This window comes from Gambusia affinis, linkage group LG22 (assembly GCF_019740435.1).
Source record: "Gambusia affinis linkage group LG22, SWU_Gaff_1.0, whole genome shotgun sequence".
In the NCBI taxonomy this organism is placed as follows: Eukaryota; Metazoa; Chordata; class Actinopteri; order Cyprinodontiformes; family Poeciliidae; genus Gambusia; species Gambusia affinis.
In genome coordinates this window covers 10,660,052-10,683,743 of record NC_057889.1, presented here as the reverse complement: position 1 = coordinate 10,683,743, position 23,692 = coordinate 10,660,052, and the positions used below count along the sequence as shown (strand labels likewise).

The 23,692-nt window shown below is 37.7% G+C and overlaps 3 protein-coding genes across 5 annotated transcripts in view; 1 reads left to right on the top strand and 2 right to left on the bottom strand.

Annotated features, from left to right (window-relative positions):
• The first annotated feature begins 56 nt into the window (after positions 1-56).
• LOC122825273 (G-protein coupled receptor 6) lies at positions 57-2,944 on the top strand. The gene is made up of 2 exons (XM_044106544.1): positions 57-313; positions 1,489-2,944. Exon 2 carries the CDS (start codon positions 1,498-1,500, stop codon positions 2,497-2,499), a length of 1,002 nt encoding a protein of 333 aa, XP_043962479.1. The 5' UTR covers positions 57-313; positions 1,489-1,497; the 3' UTR covers positions 2,500-2,944.
• Positions 2,945-12,206: 9,262 nt separating this feature from the next.
• On the bottom strand, positions 12,207-14,008 carry ccdc167 (coiled-coil domain containing 167). Its single transcript, XM_044106542.1, has 4 exons — positions 13,854-14,008; positions 13,589-13,683; positions 13,305-13,357; positions 12,207-12,835 (listed from the first exon to the last, which is right to left on the bottom strand). Exons 1-4 carry the CDS (start codon positions 13,902-13,904, stop codon positions 12,717-12,719), a joined length of 318 nt encoding a protein of 105 aa, XP_043962477.1. The 5' UTR covers positions 13,905-14,008; the 3' UTR covers positions 12,207-12,716.
• Positions 14,009-17,780: 3,772 nt separating this feature from the next.
• The window catches only part of wasf1 (WASP family member 1), a 56,106-nt gene continuing 50,194 nt past the window's right edge, over positions 17,781-23,692 (bottom strand). For all 3 annotated transcript variants that reach the window (XM_044106539.1, XM_044106540.1, XM_044106541.1), the window contains 3 exons: positions 22,411-22,590; positions 20,119-20,690; positions 17,781-19,428 (listed from right to left, as the gene is read on the bottom strand). In XM_044106539.1, coding sequence (XP_043962474.1) covers positions 19,271-19,428; positions 20,119-20,690; positions 22,411-22,590 — 910 coding nt within the window. In that variant the 3' untranslated portion in view covers positions 17,781-19,270. The remainder of the gene's footprint in view (positions 19,429-20,118; positions 20,691-22,410; positions 22,591-23,692) is intronic.

Here is a 23,692-nt window from a genome sequence, read left to right as displayed (position 1 = left end):
CTCCGTCTCCCTCCCCCTCTCTCTCTCGTTCGCTGTCTCCTCAGTTTGAAGCGCTCCTTGCATGACTCTGTCTCTCCCCTCTATACTGCTCCTCAACCTCCTCCGCCTCCTCACACTCACCTCTTTCCATCGAGCTGAACAGCAGCCAATGCTTCACAGCGTTCCTGCCCTGGGTGTGTGTCCCATGCCTGGGAAGCACAACAAGATAAAGGGCTTCACCTGAGAGGGACCCAAGCACCTTCATTCTCCACCTCTTTATGATTTGAAGCTCAATTTGAACGACAATTCCACTTCACACATCTTTGTCAGAAAGGTAGGTTGTCTAAGCCTTTTATAAAGTACCAAAGACTGAAAAATAGAATCGTTCTATCATCTTTTATATTATTGTTTTATCTTCAGATAATATTATAGTAAGAACTATGGGAGTGGTATCTTTTTACAAACATAATGTAGAGAAATGCAAGCAGAACATACTGATTTTATTTTTCTGAAATTGAAATTATTATTTTTTTTTTTACTGTCAGAATAACAGAGTGGGGTGGCTACTAAAACATTTAGGAATATTTTTCACCAGCCTTAATGTTTAAGCTAAGAAGATCCCTAACTTTTTGAGACTGATCTTTCAGGACCAGGGACAGTTCCTCTGCTGGCGCACTTGCACAATGAATAGATAGATAAACAGATATATAGATAGATAGATAGAATCTGCAAAAAACATTTTAGGATTTTTTTTTAATCTGAAAGGTTTGTCTATATAATCTACTAGAAAAAAATACCTTTAAATGATGGGCATCTGCATGTCTTGAAGAGAGTAATCTCAAGCAACTGTTTTATTTAGCTCTAAAAATTTTAAATCAAGGTTTTAAATATATAGAGCAACATAAAAGTAAACTTTATGGGGAAATTTCACATTACTCTCCTCTAACAGACGGTCTATAGTACATGCTCCTATTATCACTTTGGGAATAGCTTAGTTTTATATTTGCTTGTTCTCTACATATGCTGCTGGATGATTGATTGTGTTCTTTGTTAAATTTAGTGTAGTACTCAGCTTGGAGAATTTTATGGCTCAGTATGAGGGATTCCTGCAAAGTTAGTGACTAAATGCAATGAGCTGTGTTGCTTAAACAACCTCTTTACCAACTACCACTTATTTGATCAACAGAGTTTTTACTGCGTAGCATTAGAATCAGAATTAAATTGGAGTCTATGTCCCATAATTTCAATCTTTCTATGTAATTTTAATTTTTGGGGATTAAATTGATTCTACATTTATGGTTAGAAGTTGGATCTGTTTGTCTTTAAAAGGGCATTGAAATTATGTTTTGTTGTAAATTAACAGTACTGATGTTGAAACGTCTTTTAAAGCCATTGCAACCCTTTAACAAAATCTTTCGTTTTGAGCTCCCCATATTCTACCAACTAAAGGTAAATTCATGATAAAGTGATAGTTTCCTTAAGAACCACCTTGCTCTTACTCTTTGGCAGTGTGGAGCTATGAACGAGTCCCTGGTTGTGAATGACTCCTCTGCAGTCGGAGAACCTGTCCCATGGATGGAGGCTGAGTCTTTGGACCAACACAACGGCAGCTTAGAACTCTCCACCGCTCCCTTAGAGTTCCCTGTCAACCCGTGGGACATCATGCTCTGCATGTCAGGCACCGTCATCGCCTGCGAGAACGCTATCGTGGTAGCAATCATCTTCTACACTCCCACCCTGAGGACTCCCATGTTTGTGCTGATCGGGAGCCTGGCCACAGCAGACCTGCTGGCTGGCATGGGATTAATCCTCAATTTTGTGTTCCAGTATGTCATCTCCTCCGAGACCATCAGCCTCATCACGGTGGGCTTTCTGGTAGCATCTTTCACGGCATCCATAAGCAGCCTCCTAGCTATCACCGTGGACCGTTACTTTTCCCTCTACAATGCCCTGACGTATTTCTCAGACAAGACGCTGCAATGCGTGCATCTGATGCTAATCGTGACCTGGGGGGTGTCTCTGCTGCTGGGTCTGCTGCCAGTGCTGGGCTGGAACTGCCTGCACGAGCCAGCCTCCTGCAGCATTGTCCGCCCTTTGACCCGGAGCAACGTCATGCTCCTAGCCACGTCTTTCTTCGCCATCTTTGTGCTCATGCTGACCCTGTACTTTAAGATTTGCAAGATCGTGTGCCGACACGCACATCAGATCGCCCTACAGCAGCACTTTTTCGCCACATCCCATTATGTTGCCACCAAAAAGGGGGTGTCCACTTTAGCCATCATCTTGGGGACTTTTGGTGCCAGCTGGCTGCCGTTTGCAATCTACTGCCTTGTAGGTGAGAGGGAGTATCCATCAGTGTACACCTATGCTACGCTGCTGCCCGCAACTTATAACTCTATGATCAACCCCATTATCTACGCCTACAGAAACTCTGAGATCCAACGCTCTATTTACATGCTTCTGTGTGGCTGCTTTCAGGCCAATGGCTCTTATCGCTCTAGGTCACCAAGTGAGGTCTAAAAAGGTGCTTCTGAAGTGTTTGGAGGAATGTGTGTGTTTGTGTGTGTGTACGTTAGAAGAGACAGAGCAAAAAGACAAACCAGACAATTGGCTTGCTGCCGACAGTGAATGCTTGTCAGACACAAATGGGGCGTGGATATCGTACCTGCACTTTAATATGTCTCGAAACAAGTTCAGAAAAGTTAGAAATGCTGTGAACAAGAATTCTTGTTATTAAAAAAATGACAACAAATCTGTGAATGTATTTAACTGAGAAAAAAAGAAGAGGAAAATATTTTTGCACTTTATTGAGTGTTTTGTTTTTAATACCAAAGCAGTATTGTTTGACTTCGGATGTGTTTAAATATCTTGAGCCTGTGTGCATCCTGTGCCATTTTTTTCTATTTTATATTGTATTGTCAATGAAGTCTGTTTTGTATCAAACAAATAAAGGAATAAACTCCTGCCTTCTCGCCATCCCGTGTCTTCACTGTTGCATGTTTCTTTGCTTCCTGTGACTTGTTTTTGTCTTTTTCTGCCAGGTGGGTCTGTTTGGATAGACTAATAGCCCACTGTGAAAGCAAATCCTCGGGGGAAAAAAAGCTTAATTTGACAGCCAGACACATTCAAATCATGCTTACTCAGTGTGCTTGTGTGTGAACAGGAGTGTTTGAGGCAGAATAACCCAGAGAAATATAAGAACTGAAAATGTGCTATTTGATAGAATGTGCAGACATTTGCATTACCATCTAATCAAGTGGGTAAAACATATCTAAATTAAGTCAAACTAGGCAATACATTTAGTACTTAATTGAGTTGACATGATCCACTCAGCATGCCTGCACATCATATAATCATTGAGAGAGTTTTTATTTTTTAAACTCTTCTCATCTCTTTAGCATGTCCAGCTATGACTCAGGGCCAAGGCGGCAGCAGGCACGTGGATGTGTGTGTGACAAAGCGTGGCCAGCAATGCTAATAAGCCTTTTGCCTGTTGTAAGAAGACTCTGCAGCCACAAACACAGTGGTTTATCTGGCACGTTGTTTAAACAGGTAGCAGAGAGGTATCAGTGTGCCAAAGGGGGTCGAAATCGGTGCTTAACAGCAGGAGATCTGAAATTTACTCCTCATAAATGTTTTTACACCTGCTTTTATCAAACTATTTCTAACACAGTTCAGGTCCCAGTAAAGTTGAATAGTGAGAAATTGGTAAACTCTACTTGAAATGCTTGAATTCAATAAAGTCGTGTTTAGTAATAAGAATGAACAACCATGTGGGAGGACTTGAAGAATTATCTTTTTAAAAAACATCAGCAGCAGTCTAAGATGCGCTCAGTAAACACAGCAACAATCTGTTTTATATGCTGCTTCAAATCTGTGAATATACAGGAACTGATCTCTTTTTTTTTCTACAATAGATTATATTGTTTTGTCATTATGATATACTTAAAGTGACTTGTAAAAGTATTAAGGCTCCTTGAATTTTCATACAATTTTATATGACATACAAACAACTACAACAAGATATTGTGTAGTGGGAGGATAATAATACATGGTTTCAAACTATCTTTACAAGTAAATCTAAAGATGGGCTGATGTGTATCCAGTCCTTTAACTCACACCCTTAAATAAAATCCAGTAAAATCAAACTGCCTTTAGATGCTGTTCATTGAAGGCCTCTGAGGTTGCATGTGAACTTTATTGAACAACTCAAACTTGCCTTTGTTGTTTTCATTTCTTTCTTTTCTCTTTCCTGTATAATTGCTGTTTAATCTCTGGTGGAGAGTACCATTTTAAATACATTTTGACAGTAGCTCACACACAGCATCAATAAATATCTCCTTCTCTGTAACAGCCTCCAGTATCAAAGCTGCTTTCGGTCAGTTCTTGGCAGAGCGTTAAGTGGGAGAAAGGTGAGGGACACTGAAGGCCACTAATAGACCACAAAATGAGGCCTGGCCACTCAGAGAGGAGGTCATGCTTGCTCACTCAGTGTTTTTTTTTTTTTTTTTTTTTTTACCTCAACAGATGTCTCTTTTGATCCTCCACTGAATCAGGTGAAAACTAGTTCCTTTACAATGCTATAAAAGTAACCAGTTGAACCGGCTATAGTATGAGTGTTCAGCAACACTCCTGCCAGTTTTAGTTTTGTCTTTGCTCCAACACAGCTGGATTAAATTGGTCCAACTACCTCGTCGAAGTTCTGCAGAGCCCTGCTAATGAACCAACTGTGTGAAACCTTAAAAAGCAGTAAAACATGCGGGACATGAAGTTATGAGTTGTCATGTTGAATGATCATTTTTCAGAAATTTGCTATCCTGATGTTATTATATAGGAGAATCAAATGAAAGCATAATATGGACATAGAATATGACATAAACCTCTAGAACCTATCAAATTCAGGTCATTCCTAAAAAGGTTTATTTAATCAGTTTTATCCTTCATCATATATTATGATTGAAATATACAATAAAAGAAAAACAGTTCAAATTCAAACTAGTTCTATCTTATGCAGTTCTAAGACCTCTGTACTAATAATCCAATCAGGGTAAAACCAGAATTGGTCCAATTTATTGACAACTTTAATAGTCCTTTAATTTTCAAAGTTTTTTAAAAGAAAATGTTTCATGTAATTGATGTGTGATTTCCACCAAAAGTGTTTGACCCAATAGTAGTCTCACTCAGTTTCATGTGTTATTTCTCCATTAGTCACAGTTGAAATCCAACATGGCTGCTGCATGATAAATGATCTTGTTTCATTTTCTTCTGCTCCAGATGACTTTTGCAACTAGAGCAGCCTTTCAGTATTCCTTTGCTGCATGGCCTCTTAATATTTTCTCTGATCCAACGAAACAGAAAAATAAACACATTTTTTATTGGTATATAGAGGTCATAAATCAGGTACTTCTTGAACATAACATCCATTAGTTGAAACAGAAGCTGGTAGCTGTGTTTGAATTATGTAATGCTGGATTGACTGAGACCTGAGTGTCTCTTTGGGCAATCACTAAAGTACACAGTCAAATGATTCCCTCATTAATAACATAATTACAGGGCTGTAGCAAATGCTTTCCATAGAAACATTACTATTACTGACTTCATCATTAGTTTGATGGAAAATGCTTAGGTGTTATGGATTATGTAATCCCTTAAACAGGTGCTTTTACTCCCTTACTGTTTTTTCTTTTCCTATTCATATGGATTTGATCTCCCAGGAAAGTCATAGAAACAAGTGATAAGGGATAACACAGCTGGAAAAGAAATGTTTGCTCCAATCTCTAACCTCTTTCTTCACAAACAGCTTTCTGAGAACCACGAAAAACATTAGAGTGACTCTCCAACTCATATGTACACCTTTTGATTTTACAATAATCAAGGCACATGCATAAACATAAACAAATCAGAGGATATAAGTTAACAATTGCAAAAAATGTCTTGATTTAACTCTAAGAAGGGATATAAAAACCACTTATTTTTACAGAAGAGCTTTAACTCAGCTTACTTTTCACGTAGAGCCTTTTTACACAGGGGCCAGGTTGGCTTGGGTGACTTTTCTTCCCTTAATAAATTACGTCATCATTTGAACATCATTTTATAATCCTTCCAGCTAACTTTGACTAACACTAAAATTTATCAGATGATCTGAAGCATTTAAATCTGAGAAGAAACAGTAACAGAATAAATCTATAAAGGGAGAAAAACCTTTTACCAGCATGGTATTTTGGGTCTGTCATAATCATAATTTTTACGTTTTCTCTTTAGCAAAAGCCACATTGAAAACTACTGAACATAATGATCTGACTGAATGATCACTTTGCAAAGGGAAAGATATTGATAAATTCATCGTAAACAATCTCACAACTTTTGAAGACATTAAAGTGAAACTTGTACACTACAAAAGAGGAAGCAACTCTTTTGTATACCTTCAAATAACCGTTTTGAAATATTATAGTAACTCTGTGAAGCATTTGGTTTCAAGAATTTATTTTAATATCAAAACATGCGTTTTATCCCCTAAACAAGGTGACAAGTCACCATAAAGGGACTCTGAAAACAGATTCAGGGCCCCAAAATGAGTAATACCCACACCCACCAGTTTACAATCCTAAAAGCTTTTATTGAGAAACAGATTTTATGCTTCTCTCACAGGCATGTTTCTGATTGCCAGTAAAGGCTGTTTGTGTTGTTGTGTGTGTCGGTGTGTAGGCACAAATTGGCAGAGGACTGAGTTGCCTGAGTGTGCTTGTTAGCAGCCTGGCACCTGCAAAGATTTGTCATTACTGAATTAGCAGACTGAAGGTAGGTGTGTATGTGCTGCCTGAATGTAGACTGCGATGTGTGTGCGGCGTGCAAGAAAAGCATGTAAAGATCAAAGTATGTCTGAGAAAGAGAGAGACAAAGAGAGAGAGAGAAAGCAGCAGCCATAAACTGTTCCCTTCAGCTTCTACTTTCTCAGAAAAACACATTGTGACGTAGTAAATGAGACTAAGAGAAATTTTTCAAGCTACACTGAGCTTAATAAGTATTATGGGCACTCAGCATCATGCTGTTTAACCACTGTACTCTCTGCTCCTAACTATGTTTGTCTTAGAGGTTCAGCTGCAAGTAAAGGGGCCGAAGGTCTTCCTTAAATAGATGGTTCTAGTAGGCATAAGTGTGCTCTATGTAGGCTAAGTTTGGACCACGTTAAGTCGCAGTGTAAGGATATTTGAGTTGACTGAAACAAAAAAAACATAATTAACAACAAGATTAGTAGCATCATTATTGTTTTGTGGTATATAGGAACTAATATTTGATTAAAAAGTGAAAGATATGTTTTATTACTACATATTTCTTATTGCAATAAAAAAAAGGAAATCTCCAAGAAGAAGAAGAATATATGAGAAAAAGGAAAAGAAAAAAATCCATATTACATCAATAGGTGGCGCTGGTGTCAATAAAAACTAAAAGAAATAAAAAAAATTGGGGTAGTGTCAAACAGGAGCCCCTCACATAAACTGCAGACTGCAACTTGAGGCTTCTCCCTATTTTAGTCAGTGTTTTAGCATTTAGTTCTAATAAATGTTGTTGGTAAACTGTCATATTTAACATTCCAAGCATGTGGGAAAATATTTCTGGGTGCAGAAAATAAAGGTGCTATTATTTTCACATCAAGCAAACACAAAAGCAGTACAGGGCTGACTTGAAAAGGGGTTTTGATGTCTTTTAAAGATTCTAAGAACTTGCACACTACAACCTGATGTTTTCCAAGTTTTTGGAAAGTTAGGGAAATGCTATTGTACATGTAACATCCAGGGCTGCACAGTGGTGCACATGGTAGAACTGTTGCGATTCCCGGGCCGGGGTCTTTGTGCATGGAGTTTGCATGTTCACCCTGTGCATGTGTGGGTTCTCTCCAGGCTTCCTCCCACAGTCCAAAAACATGACTGTCAGGTTAATTGGTTTCTCTAAATTCTCCCTAACTGCGAGACTGTGTGTGCATAATGGTTGTTTGTCTCTGTGTTGCCCTGCGACAGACTGGCGACCTGTCCAGGGTGTACCCCGCCTCTAGCCTGAAACGTTTGCTGGAGATTTTTGTCTGCATTTTATAACATTGGAAGTGCTTTTTGTCTCATAACTCATTATATTTATTTTGTTCATTTGGACGTAGTTTTTGTCTTTTTCACAAATCTTTTGGAAGACAATCCTAACTCCCTGATTGCAGCGACTCTACGATTGTCGTCATTGTTTCCAGCTGTGTCAGCCACTACGTATAATTTGCCTGTACACCCGGCTTGTTTACCCAGCCTCTGTTCGCCTTGTCTGTGTCAGCTGTAGATAATCACCTGTTTGCTCATCATCAGTAATGTTTGATGTTCTTTGGATTTGTGTCTATATAGAATTTTGGGCTAATTGAACCTTGCCTCACAAGGCCTTGTGTTTTTCATATTCATTGAATTTTCTGCACTTACCTGTAGGCTATGTTAGCATTTGGGTACTCTTAGTCCTGCCTGCTCAAAATACTTTAAAAAATTGCAAAATAAATAAATAAAATAAAAAATAAATAAAAACATCAGAGGAACATTGAACTTCATCTCAAGTTAGAAAACAGAAAAAACTGGAAAGCAGCAGAAAGCTATGAGTGAAATCAATTGTAATAGTAATCAAAAGTCTTCTTATTATCAGCACCAAGTTGTTAAAGCCAAGCTCTTTGAAAAAAATAAAATAAAATAAATCAAATGTAAGCAGGGCCTATCAACAAGTTAGTTTTTTCCCATCTGGTTTGTATGTGCAACCTTCGTCCCTATGCTACTGCTGCCTTGGGAAACTGCTAGTTTGGCCTACATCAAAAACCAAAATCATCCACCAGCAACAAAGTACAATCTGACAACTGTATCACTGCCTCCTCCTCACAAAGCATTTCAGAATTGTTTTAATACACGTTTTGTAGTGTTTAATAAAATACCATTGGACTGGTTCATTGCACTTGGTTCATTGTGATTGGAATAGAGGGAACTTGAGCAAGCCTTTGTCACAAAAAATTTAAAAATTATGGCAAACTGGAATATGTAGGGGGCTTATCCTTCCTTTAGTAAAGATGGATTTAAAGAGCCAGGGATAGGAAGCATATTTTTCTCAAGATGGGGAAGATGTAAAAGGAAGAGGAACGGGATTCAGAATGAGGTCTAAATTTCAGAACAAATGTCAACTGTAGCGGATGACCACATTTACAATCTGTCAAAACCAAACTAAAATGAAAATGTAATTTAATATTGTTTCTAAAAAATCCCCACCTAAAAATAACAAATATGCCTTTTCGTAAACAAGAGGACAGGACAGGAGAAACACAAGCTAGTCAACTTGACCTGCACCGTTTCACATGCATTGTACTTCATATTCTACATAACATCCATGAAGCGCTCCCAATCTGGACAGATTCATTAAGATTCAAGACTTCCTCTCTGACTCATCATGTCTATGCTCCTGCTGTTGTTGCAAGCTTCAATTCTGCATCCTTGCATCCACCTGTCCAAAACGTTTCGCAATAAAGATGTTTGAATAACTGCGAAATGTCAAAAGAGTGATCAGGAAGGGATGGGAGTGCTCATACTCCAAACTTGAATTGTGTTCTTCATGGGTTTATGCATGAGTTGTCGGGCAGAACATCTTCAAATGCCGTGATGTTTTCCATCTGTTGGGAGAGCGGCATCTGAGCCAGTGAGTCAAAAAATATGAATAAAAATTAGAAATGTCTGGCTGTGTTCTGCTTGGTCCTGATGCTGACTATGGAAAGGAGAACATTGTAAAAACCCGCTGAACAACATGACATAATGACATCTTCATTTATACTTCACCAAGAACTGAAAAGGATCTTTACAAATGTATTCATCTAATGAAGAATTATACATTAATTTTATGACTTTAATTACCCATACTACTGATCAACGTAGACGTTTAGATTTAAAATGGTTTTCATGCAATCAAGATATTTCCTTCAAAATTAAAGCTTCAAAAGAGGAAATGTGTTTAACTAACCACAGTACAGGATTTCTTTTCTGAGGACAGAGTGAGCAAGTAACTTCTGTGCTCTTACAAGATCATTGACCGCCAAACACCTCCTTACACTGAGATCTTCATTCTGATTACCTGCTGTGTATTAATTGTAGTTCTCAGACATACGAAAGAAAATCAAAACACTTAATCATCTGCGCAAAGCACAGAACTTTAGAAAACATGCAATCAACACTTTCATCCAGAAGCCCCATTAAAACTCTATTTCCCAGACAAGTGTCAAACTGACCAAAACACCGCTGCAGGTATTCTGCCAAATGAAGCAAATCTGAAATACTGAATTAAATATCTGCAATAATGTAATGTGTGGAAAAAAAAGTCAACTTGACATGCAGGAAAGTAAGGTTAAAGAGACAGAGCAAGAGCAGGTGCTCTCATTCACTCACACCTCACTCCCAACATGATTACCTGTCATCAGTTTACTTCATCACATCCTCCTTTGAACCTTTAAGGGACAGTGTAGAAAAGTGTGTCCTTCATAATCTGGCAGTTGCACTCCTCCAAATCATTTCTATGACAAATCAACCGTGTGCCTCACCATGACTTTCACCTGTCACGCCGATATCCTCCTCACTTTACTAAACCCTGCTATCATCCAATTTTAAGGAGAAATTGTTGGGAGATTGTTCCCTTCTCCTAACTGTAGCGATGGTGACTAATGCAGAAATTAAGCATGAAGGGGCATATTCAGCTACAAGCAGCGTGACACTCTTATGAATATGACTTGCATCACTCCCAGCGCACAAAGACTCCAATGCTAATGATTATCTGCTGTTACAACTGCTGATTTGAGAGAAATTAGTTTCAAATGTTTGTACATGTCACTCTGGGTGAGTCTTCAAAGTTAGTTCTTTACCGATAATCTGCAGCTTGCAAGCCTGTGGCATTACAGTGCCTTCCAAAACTAGTCACATGTCCACAAATTCAAAGAGACAAAAAAACAATGTAAAATAGTACTTATTAAGTCTTATACCTTATGAAACTTCATTGGCCTCAGTCAATTTATCGGGAGTTTAAGTGAACATGGAGACACGACGTAGTTTAACTGTATCGAAAAGTAATACAGTTGGTTTGTGTAAAATATGTCTTTTAAAGCAGCCTCTAGCCCGACATCAAAGTGATTATTCAAATTAATTCAGGGATGGTGACGACAATGATAATCTTTTAAATCCCACAGAAGGGTTGCATAATTGGTTTGTTGATATTTGTTTTCTCTGGGAATAAAAGAGCAAGCAGGCAGAGGCGTGACAAAGTCTGCGTTGGTGCAAACAGAGTGTGGGAGGGAAGGCACACAAATATTTCCCAACACAATAAAAGATCTCCCACGGGAACAAATTCAAAATTTGCACTGATCAAATATTCAGATTTTCAAAATTTTACATTATTTTTGTTTTGTATTTTTTCTCGCCAGAAACTCCATGAAAACACCATCAAGTATTAGCCGGCCCTATCATTTTTTGCATCATGGAACAAGGCTTATATTCCTTAACTCTACAGTAGAATGAAACATTTCAACTCGATTTATTGTTCTTTCTACTCATCTAATATAATCATAATGAAGCTGGATTTAATATTTATTTTCAGAAATCTATTCTACAACATTCTTCAGCCTAAGACTGTCAAACGTCCTCAAACTTCTTTCTTTTGTGAAAAGAAATTGCATATACTTTTATATATGAAATTTATATATATATATATATATATGTATATATATATATATATATATATAAACAAAATAGCACCCTTGAATTTAATAATTTGGTGTGCATGCATCTTTAAAAGGGGGAAGAGTCATGTTGACACTCAATGACTGATTTATAAATACAGTAAAGTAGTTTACAAAGAACAGTTTTGCTCATTTATAAGACATCTTTGCAGAGATAAAATGTTAAATTAGACATCAATGTATTAATAAACATGCTATTGTAAAAGGTTTTAAGCCTCTATAAATATCTTATTACTGAAACAACTTGATCAGAAAGTAGTACACCGGCTGTAAAACAAAAACTGACAACTGACTTCCAAAACTGGATAAATATGAATTTATCTACAAAAATGAATGAAATAAAATCCATTATAGTTTTTTTGAAGTAAACATAACATTCTTTTGTATGTTTGTTAGTTCTTAGTTATTTTCTTATTAAATGCATATAGGAAGCAATAAAAAGTCAAGCGGATTAACTGATAGGTGTATTTTTTTTTTTTTTACACACAGACATGAAAGGCAATCATGCATTCACTGTAATTAATAACTGGCTTAGATAAGGCAAACTTTACATTCAGTGTGCCAATTAGGGTGCCTATGTGTAGTAAGGGTTTTCTAAACAAACACAACAACAAACAAGCTAAGGAATATGTTCATTCATTTCACAGGCAAATCTACCCAACAAGCTTTATCATCACTGTTGGTCCACAGGATTCATAAATGGTGCAGAATCTAGAATTAAGAAAGTTCAGTAAATTTTGGCAACGTAAGGGCACCATTTGAGAAACTTTACATGACAATGATGCCACCTGGAGGCAGAACTGAGGCATTTCAATCAACTCTTAAAAAAAAACAAAAAACAAAAAAACGTCAGTCCTTAGGTTTTTGTTTTTTTTTTTGTAAGTGCTCAGATAATCATCCTGTTACAAGGCTGAGCTGAACTTGTTAAGAGCAGTAGCTTCCTCTGAGGTTCTCTGCGGCATTATGTGTCATCCTCATTGTAGAAAAAGACATAGTAGAAGAGAGCACTGATCGTAAGCAGGGCCACTGACAGCACCATGTTCCTTCGGTTCTCTCCTCTCAACATCGCCAGCTCTTTATCTAAAGGAAAAAAAAAAACCTTAATAAATTAACATGTAATGCTTGGCAACTAGCAGTCTGTAATGTAACGGTGACTGATTAGTGTTATTGTTTTGTTTTTGCACAGCACACAATAAAACCTAACTATAAAATAAAATAATAATAATCCTATGAGTCTTTTCAGCCAAATTAGCTATTAGCATATCATTTTCTTAATTTGCCATTAGTAAACATGACCCATAACTCAACATTTAAGTGTTAATTAAAATGTTGCTAGCTGTAGGTGAGCACTGCTGCAAGAATACAAAAGACATTGGCTCTAATATAAGGAATGTGAAAAATGAATCTAGAATCTTGAAAAGCTATAGTCGGGGAGTCCCTTAGCTTCACTTGTTAACAATGGTCAAATATCCAAATCATACATTAACATAGTTCAGCAATCAAGTGGAGTGTATCACCAGGAACAATTACTTCAGATGTGTCAGCTCACCTAGCTTTTGCACCCTCTCATTGATTATTGCCATTTCGTTTTCCAGTTCTTGTCTGTGAAAAAAAAGTGGAATGGGGAAATGATATGCATCAATTGTTAATGCAAAATAAACAACCAAATAAATAAATAAATAAATGACACAAACGTACAATCCCGAAGGAAGGATGGAACGAAACAAGGAATGAAGGAAGGAAGGAAGGAAAGAAGGACTGATTGTTTTACGAATGTCTCATTGGATTCTTCAGCGTATTTAGAGCTGATACCTCCACCTTCTCCACCCTCACCTCTCCTGCTCGGACAGCCTCGCCTTCCTGCTTTTAAACTCTGCCTTCTCCAGGTTGTCCTGGCAACGCTCCCGTCTTTCCTCCAGCCGGTCAATCTTTACACATATAGAGACGTTAAACGAGGTTACTGTACACTGAGCATAACAATTTAACGAAATTAGAAAGAGAACAAGCAGAACAGTGAATGAATGATAAACACCGTTTTGTATATATATAAAAAGGAACTAACGCATGAGTACCGAAAACAAAGCTTGGAAAGTTTTACCTCGGAAGCGATGCTGACATTTTCTCGTTTCTTGTCTTTCATTTTGGCCATTCTGTGACTAAAGCGACATGGGCAAAGTGCAAGTAGCTGGAAACAGATCTGACTGCACGGAAGTGCTTTTCTGCTTTTCTTCTTTGTAATGTTTACCTTCCCGCTGTGACAAAAAGCTCTGCTGCCCTCAGTTGGTAAAAACTCTCATTACTACAGAACCACCACCTGCCTCACTTGATCTTGTTTTATTTTTTAAAGAAAGATCAATGTCAATTATACGGTGGCAACCAAATGATTTTTTACATCACAAATGCTGTCATATTATAGGTGAGAGGATATGTTAGCAACAGAAGAGGAAAGAGGCCAGCTCAGGATCAGGTCTGCGTTTTTCTTGTTTCATGTGGTCAGAAAAATATTGCTTTTCGTGAGCAGGGAGCAAATAGTTGCACATCAAGTACAGTAAACCTATTGGAACACAACCTGAGGGCAACTACTTCATGATAATGTTGGAAAGCAGAATATAAACACTTATTTATCCTTGATTAGTTATCTCCTCCGATATTTTTGATAACATATATAACGTGATGTGAAAATACTTGAAATAGAGACAGAGTAAGTTGTTTGTTTTAAGGCTTGCTGAGGTAAGATCTGCTTAATAAGAATGAAATAACTGCTAAACTATTTCCACGTTTTAGAAAGGTATCCACATCCCTTGACACTCACATTTTGACCTCTTATAAACACTCACTGTTTCTTTGATATTTATTTAGCATTAGGTTGAATTTCATGTGATAGAGTAAAATTGTGAAGTTGATTGAAAATTGTGCAAAATCATGACAAAAGAATTACAAAGTGTGTGATGCATTTGTATTCCTCAATATTTTGTAAAGCCACATTTTGCCATATTACAGCTGTTTCAATGTGGGTCTATAGCACAGATTTTTATTTTCATTATGTTCTTTAATAATTATATTTAAAAAGCAACTTTAGGAAACTACGAATTATCTTAATAGAAATTTTAAATGTACTTAGTTTAACATTTTTTTATTTAGTCATTCTTTGATTCTAGTGGCATATTAGTTCCAATAGGAAATATTTGCAGAAACATGAAAAATATTAATCCGCACTCAAAAATGGAAAAACAAATTAAGTGAACATACAGTTTACCAATGAAAATATTATTTTAAAACTGAATTCCTCATGCTGTCCACCAGGAGGCGATGCCAAACTGTTGGTGATGCTGTGTGTTTCTCAGACAGAGTCTCTGTGCTTTTGGCACCAGAGCCCACCAGGTCCAGAAGGAGAGACCCCAACGGAGAACTATTACTCAAAAAGTTAAATGATGTGCTACCTGAAGATACCTCTGAAGATAGTTTGCATGTTATCCACTCAGGATAAATTCGATTAAGTGGTTTGCAAAAAAAATATTCATTAGAAATTTAATTGTCATACAATCCAGCAACCTTTTTCAAACAAGTAATGCGACGCTAATGAGTGATCGTATTGTTTTTAAAATTTTAAAATGTTTCCTATGTGACTAAACAATGAGAAATGTACAGAAAATAAACTTAAGAAATATTCTTTATTCACCTTTTTATTAAGTCACCTTAACAAACAACATTATTTATTTTAGATCCATAAATGCACTTACTTACGTAATGTGATATCAAGTTAAAAAAGGAAACCCAAATGTCACTCTATCAGGTAATACTCTCCATCTCCTCTTGGGTGATCTTGAGACGTTTGATTTAATTTTCCAGGTGGAATTTTAGCACTTTCCCACACTACCGGAAGTATTTATATCCACTTGAATGAAAATTGCTATGCTTGATTGGCCTGCAAACTGCTCTGATCTAAATCTCATAAGGAATCTATGAGGTAATATCTGGAGGAAAATTAGACACACCAGTCTCAACATTGAGGACAAGCTGATGAACAATAAAACTTTGATGACTCCCTCAGCAAAACTAACAGAGGAAAGATTTACTTCACTTTTCTGCGGCCCTGACTAAAGCTAGACTCCTGCCTTTATGGTGCAGCAGCTGGAATGCACAGCTATTTCCAGAACCCTAGAGACAACTTTCCCAGGTGTTTTTTGATCACCATCCAGTAACAGCGATAATTTGATTTGTCAGTTTCAAGTCTGCTACTTTTAGAAAATATTATTCAATATATGATGAGTAAAATACTAAAGTGCATGTGGCATTCTTATATTTCTCGCCACCTGTTTTTAGACACACATGATCTCACCTTTTTTTTAATTGGCACCATGTCAGCGTTCAACAAACCGCAGTGAGAGCTCTTCACAATGGATAAATTTTTTTTAATGTATGCGGTTCTGAAGCTGACAAGTGGAGATGTGATATGCTACACTGTGATGAGTGTTAAAACGTTGAATGAATGATTTCTAAACAGGATGCTGGGAAAAGGCAAAAAAGTATAAATAGCAGAAGTCACAGGATAGCTGAAAACATTGGAAGCATTTTGTGTTTAGATAAGGGGAGAAAAACACTTAAAGTAGATGTGAAAAGATGAACAGAATGAGAATCACAAGATAATGCATGAGCGTGACAGCACAAAGAGCAGCAACGTTTTTTATGTTAACACTGGCATCTTTAACTTTGGCAGACTAAAGAGAGAGATGATTTCTTACAACATGTTATTACTGGAGACCAAGATGCGCCTTCACTGAACTTCTCTTTGATAATCTACAGTATTCATAATTTGCCATCTTCTGGGATATACATGTATATTTAAAAAAATATCTCTTCAGCATTCATGAGAGTGGGAAAGATGGGAGTAATGTGCAATTCTAGCAAAGTTGGCAACAAATACAGTAATAGCTACAAACCCAAAATTTACCCGTATGTACAGTCAGAGAAATGCTTTTGAAGTTTAGAATGGTGGCATTCAAGACTTGATGAGGACGAAATTGATCAGCATCTCTGTGGAGATCCTTATTCATCCAGATCGAGATAGTTTTCCAGAAGGCTTACAGTCTTGCCACATGTGGGTTAGAAACTCACAAACTACTTTAAAATTTAAACTGCAGAGTAAACTTTCATTCCTTTAAACTAATTGGGGACTGCATACCATTTCATGTTACAAATGATATCTTTATGCAGTCAATGTTTTTTTGTTTTTTTTTGTGAAGTATGCAATTATCCAACCCTAAACAGATTTTTAAAGTCTTACAAGGTGAAGCTTATTTAGGAATAATTTCAAACTCAAGGCAAAAATGGATCAACTATTCACACACCATCTTTTAATTAACTTCATAACATTGTGCTTAGTTTGTATTGCTTGTATTTTTTTTATTTTGTTTTGTGTCGGCATTTTAACCCTTCTACGAACCAATACTTACATCCATTGTTATACGCCCACATAGCGAGAGAGAGATAGCAATCTAGTGTGGGTAACAATTGATGTTTTTTTTTTTTTGGTTGACTGAAAAAATAAACAATGGCTAATAAATTAAATTAGCTCCAACCTTAAATTTGAGGCTTTCCTGGTAACTGACAATAATTATATGGTGATTTTGGCTAAATCAATTATACAACGTATTTTATTACCATGAAAACCAAAGTTTTGCAATTAATTGTGGTTCAGTAGGTAAATCAAGAACCAAATATGCTTAAACTGCTGCAATTCAAAATTCAAATCTATACTATATTATTTAATCTCTTTAATCAAATAATTTTCATATTGGAGTCCATTGTTAATAAAAATATTGGACTGTAAGCAATCTGTAAGATCACTTGTTGCTTACTCGTTGAATTGAGGTTCTGCAAAGTTTACAGAACCTCATTTAAAAATCTTCTACAATATCTCTTTCAATGTTCCTCTGATCAACTGGAAGCTTGAGAATAATTAAAAGTGTCATAGCAGAGTTTTTTGTAAAAAGGTGAAACTGAGCTTAAAAAGAGGCATGTAGAGTATGGGGAAGAAACATAACATTAGATTTTTATTAATTCAAGCAAACTGTTACAGTCAACAGTTACATAAGTTATGATATACAGTAATGTACTCATCTTTTTAAATTTTTCTTTAAACCAGGGTTTCTGTCTTGTTGTGCCCCAAAACATAGAAACAGCAAATCCAAACAAGCGCAGGCAAGTAAGTAGTAACAGCACAATACATTCATCAACTCAATAATACGTTTTGTACGAACAATAAGGCAAGTTGAAAAAAATGCAAATAATAAGAAAAAAAAAACAAAAAACAAACTCAGAGCGATGACAGACATTTACTTTGCAATGTGCCAAATCAAGGCATAACACGTTCTTCTGTTTTAGATCTTGCAAAGTCAGCAGTGTGCAGATTTTCCTCTGAACAACAGCTGCAGAAGCAAACGAGAAAACGTCTGCGGTTTGGTGGGCAGGTACACACTAAAGTGGGGAGAGGATCTGACAGAAAAGCTGCCTTCTGTAAGACTTAATGAACTGTACCTGGTGTTGCTCTGGTTCGTGCACACTGAACAATGAGAAAGGCAGGAACTCTGATTCACTTTCAGAGTAAAAAAAAAAAAAAATCACTCCCAGAGTCATGAAAAATTTTATTCTACTTTAAAAAAAAAAAAAAAATCAATGGCTTAGTGTTTCTTTCGTGACATTTCCATTATTATTGTTTTTTTTATAGAGGTCAGGAATGGCAGAAGTGGCTCCATAGAACCTGGACAGACAGAAAAATGCAACCTCTTGTCAAACATTTCCCCTGGATTAAAGGATGGATATGCACACATGTCGTCACAGCAGCCATATGCTTCTTTATCTTCACTTTAAAACAAATGGTTGTCTGTTTTTGCGGTAACGTCAGTTCTGATTTAAAAGAAAAGAAAAAAACACAACCCGACGGGTGTTTAAACTGTTCATGTAGTGCTCAGTACTGGAAACGACTGGCCTGCTAAATCAATAGATGTTTTAAGACTATAAAAGACAATAAAACAAAAGCAGCACTCACTCAATGCCATATTCCGCCACCAGGTGGCAAAATCATATAGGAGAACTTAAGAAACAAGAAACATGCCTTCACTATTCCTTCTCTTTTTGTCCAACGTTACTACTGAACAGATAAAAACAAAAGTCATTATTCAAACTGTCATTTTCATGTATACCAGTAAAGATGATATAAACCAGGAATTACTACTGCAGAAATAAATGAAGGATAAAAAAAAGAAAGAAAAAATAAACTCTTGAAACACTAGACAGTCCAATGAGAGCGGAGTGGAGTCTCTCCACCATAAACAAACCACAACGAGACAGAGATTTGAAGAGATAAAACAAAAAGGAAGCTCGATTGTGGAAATGCGGGTGACCAAAAGGCTCCTCTTCTTTGATGGCGAGCCAAGGAGCGCTGAGGGAGCGTGGGGCACCTGAACATGTTTTGTCATCGACCACCAGCGAATCCCCCCACCCCAATGCTCTCTGTCATTCCATCCAGTCCCCTTCATCAAATTCGGACTCGTCCTCCGAGTCAGAGTATTCCACGGCGATGCGCCGAGAGAGGATGGTGGCCACATCGTTCCCAACTCGCTCGTGCTTAGCCTCCTGTTCTCGCTGCTCTTCCACTTTTCGCAGCTGGATTCCTGCGGCAGGAAAATAGGAGGAAACCTCAATATCTGAACACAGAAAGGTCGCAGCAAAATGCAGACTCTCAGCTAAACGAATATAGGACTTTAGTTGTAAATTAAAGAGATTTCGAGATTAAAAGTATAACTTCTCTTTGGGTGAGAAACAGAAACAAGTAGAGCTTTCTAGATGTACTAAGCAGGGAAATTTCTATAATGATCTTTATATCTAGCTTTGTTGGCTCTTGAAAAAAGGTCTGTCCATTATAAGAAGAAAATCTGTAATTTCACATAACAATAATGCGTTATTTCAATTGGTTTTCACTTGACTCAAATTTGAGTCGAAGACTTTGCTATCAAATAGTTAGAGTTAGCTAAGCATCGTGTTATGCACTGATCATTCAGTGCATAACACGATGCACTGTGTTATGCATCGTGTTATGCTACAAAAGAAAGGCACATCACCTTTCTTTTGTAGCTTTGGTCCTTGCTGGTTTATGCTTGCTATTCTCTCGCCTTATTACATATTTTGTTTTATTTAATTTTTTATATATTTAACACAATTGAGAAGGAAAAGTTGTACACTAGTTATATATTTCAAAATGCAACTAGTGTAAAATAAGTGGATGAACATTTTGCAGCTCTGAAAAGTAGAAAAAACTTGGAATTGCACAGATTCACAAGTTTGGTCCATGAAACACATCTGACCTTTCCTGATAGCTTCCAAGAGCACGCTCCGTGCGTCGCTGATTGGTGGCAGATTGGATGGATGGTGCCTCTTGGTGCCCACATCGTGCATGGCATGAGGAGGTGGGGAAGCCATAGCTCCGGCTGAGGGAAAGGCCGGGACAGGTGGGGGGCCCGACTGACAAGGCGACGAGCTTCGCACTCCAGGGAGTGGCAGTGGAGGTGGCGGTGGGGGAGGGGGCAGGATGGTACCATCTGACAGGGTCCCAGAGCTTCCACTCAGGCCCTTGTCCTGACCGTGCTGGAGGCGGGCCGGGGATGAGGAGTGGAGTGGCGGCGCGATGGGCGGTGGTGCCGGGTGGAGCACCCCAGGAGCGATCTGGAGCGGAGCAGGGGGAGGAGGGATGGCTGGAGGCTGATGCTGGATTGGCAGAGGAGGAATGGGAGGAGGAGCAGCGCCTCGCAGGCCCATGGAGGGCAAAGGAGGAGGAGGTGGTGGGAGAGGGGGTGGCGGTGGAGGAGGAGTGCTGGAGTTGAGGCCCGCCATCCTCGCTGGGGACTGAGGTCTGCTGTCGGAGAAACCTGAACTGGAGCTGAAGGGAGGGGAAAAACAACGATGTGGTTTATTCAGACTGACCCCTAAAGCAGATGTTCCTTTTCTTACATACAGTTCATCTTTAATATATGACTTTTCACAGTGAATCATGTAACTAAGCATTAAGATTCCCAAACATTCTCACAAAATGTACCCACGTTAATTTTTCACATTTTTATTTTTATTTTACAATTGCCGGCTGGAATATAGTTTGCTAGGATTTTATGTTGAAGATCAATTCTAAGTTAGTGACCCAAATTTTTTTTACCAATAAAAATCTGGTTCGGTCCCTCGTACATAGATACTATTAAATAAAACTTGGTGCATCCAATAGCATTTGCAATTACTTAATCTTGGTATAAATATAGTCCTTTTGTTAAACACCATCATGAAGACCAAAGAACACAACAGGCAGGTTGTGGATGAAGTTGCATTTCCTTGCATAGAAAGAGAAGCTGTTCACATTTGATTAGACCTGGTGGAAAATCCTCTTAGACGCTGTGAAACACTTGAGATAGCAAAAACAGAATGGTGCACAAATGTTTGATTCTTCGTGTGCAAAGCTGTTAGAGGCATACACCAAAAGATAAGGGAATGCAAATCCAGGTTTTATTTGTTATTTTATTTTATTATTTATTTTAAACCTCAGGTCTTTTGGCTTCCAGTTAACAATTATGCACTATTTTATGTTCGTTTATTTCAAGTTTATTGAAATCCCAATAAACTTCACTGAAATGTGTGGCTGTACCATAATACAATGTGAAGGAGCTCAAGCTGGAGGAATACTTGGACCCTCGGGCCTTGTAACCAGACTGCAGCTGATTACATCATCAGTGCAATTTTGAAAATCCAGCTCAATCAACTGATTATATGCTGTGGGAAAACTAAAATCCTGCCTTTGGGAGGAAGCAAATGTCAACATCTTTGTTTTGTTCAACTAAATCGCAACTCTTCTTAATTAAAAATGAGTAATAATGCATGAGCAACGGAGACTGAGAAATCATTTCAGCAGCATCCTTTCTAAACTCCCCACTGTTATCAGACTTCCATCAGCATTTACCAACTTTAAAGACAGAATGCTAATCATGCTGGCCATTCACCGACGCTGAAGCTGTGAGGGTAAAATATAGCTGTGAACCACGACATTGCAACACAAAGACGGAAAAGCTCACAATAATGTTTCCTCCTGCAGAGAAAATTGCACTGCAGAAAAAAACCTCCAGCAAGAGGCAAAAAATAGCATAGAGCATATTTTCTACAATCACACTCGAATGAAAACTGAAAGAGGTGAAAGTGAGACACAGAGCACATCAATGGCAATTCATTAAGAAGACAAGACGGCAAGCAAATGCTGAGAGGTAGATAAGCTTTTATGCAGGACCGGTGTGAAGTGAGACAAAGCAGGAGAATGATTATGGACAACTGCGACAGAAAAAAAATAAAGAAAAATTTTGTTTGTGTGTGATCAATCCGTCTGATCCGTAAAAGAGCAATAGAAGCAGAAAACCAGCAGTTAATATGCTTTATGGCCTTAAACTATTGATCATGCCCTTCATCTTTGACCAGCAAAATCCATTGTCCATCCCCATTAACCAGGCTTCCCGTTAAATCTTTTATTTGACAAACCAGAATATAAAATGGTTAACAAGCCGATATATATTGTATTTGTATGAGTGCAGTTGTTAAAAACAAACTTCTGCACAAATGTCAGAGCCAACCTGATCACAGAAGGGGGCTTGATTTCACCCAGTGGGTGCCCAGGAGGAGGTGGGGGTGGAGGGTCGTGGGGTCGGGAATACATTCTGTCCCCGGTGCGGCTCAGCAGCTCGTTCATCTGGGTGTAGGGCAGCGCTGCGAGCGAAAAGTGCCCGTCCAGATGTTCCATGTACAGGGCAGTTCTGAAAAAAAGCACTCGTTATGATCATCATCACCATTTTTATTTTAATGGCCCCTTTTTTTACATCCCACCCACCAAGGTGTAAGTATTTCTCACGTACGTTTTTGTGAATAGAGACAAAATAAATACCGGTTCTTTAAAAATATATATATTTTATAATCTTCGATCTTTTTTCTGCTTTTGTCACATTACAATTGCAAATATCTCTCACCTTTTTCCCACACCATCATTAGAGCATGATGCCGCCACCACCAAACTTCACAGGGGGGAGAAAGGGTGCTGTGTTTCAGGGACATTTCTATTCCACCTCATTTTCTTTCAAAAATTAACAATCACTCTCCAGTTAACGACCAGATTTCTAGAGTTTGTAGTGTCAAAGTCCAGATCTAAATCCAACTGAGAATTTGATGCAAGACATGGAAGCAGTGGCTCACAGATGCTCTCTATCCCATCAGACTGAAGAAGAATGAACAAAATTTTCAGTGCATGTGAAAGCCATGTTTCCATTTCAGTCAATTTCATCACCACACTCTACTCTGTATGTGTCATATTATATTCCAATAGAATACCTTGAAGTTTGTGGCTGGAAATTGACAACATGTGAAAAAGATGACGAGGTTTGTATGAGTTTCCAAGTTTCTGTATAAAGCTGATGAAAATTAAAAGCATTTATTATGTACAAGTATTAATATCCTGCAGCAGCTATAACAGTTTCTAAACAAGAGGCTCCTGTACATAAAATACATCTGCCCTTTATAGACACTATTTCAATTTGTCAACACATAGGCAACACTGTCATATCAATTTACATGAAATCTATTCTCAACCGTCTTTGTAGGAAAGAGTTTCTGTCTAGTATTTGTGGTATTGATACATCCAAGAAAGCAACACGTTTACATTTAATCTTAATTACATACATTTGAAATGAAAGTATTGAACATTAGTAGGAATACACTTTGGTGCTGTAATAAAGTCTATAGAAAATATTATATGCATACATATTACGCAGAACCTATTTTCAAATGTTAAATTTAACCAAGTCATTGATGGTTTCCACTCTACGGTCAGGTCTAACTTGTTTTCAGCAAATTAGACCTGCTTCA

Excerpts from the sequence above, each read along its gene's own strand:
- ccdc167 (XM_044106542.1), bottom strand. The coding sequence starts at position 13,904 with ATGGCCAAAATGAAAGACAAGAAACGAGAAAATGTCAGCATCGCTTCC. Across the intron at positions 13,358-13,588 it reads AGGCTGTCCGAGCAGGAGAG|ACAAGAACTGGAAAACGAAA; the intron begins GTGAGGGTGGAG and ends TTTTTTTCACAG. Across the intron at positions 12,836-13,304 it reads TGAGAGGGTGCAAAAGCTAG|ATAAAGAGCTGGCGATGTTG; the intron begins GTGAGCTGACAC and ends TTTTTCCTTTAG.
- LOC122825273 (XM_044106544.1), top strand. The coding sequence starts at position 1,498 with ATGAACGAGTCCCTGGTTGTGAATGACTCCTCTGCAGTCGGAGAACCT.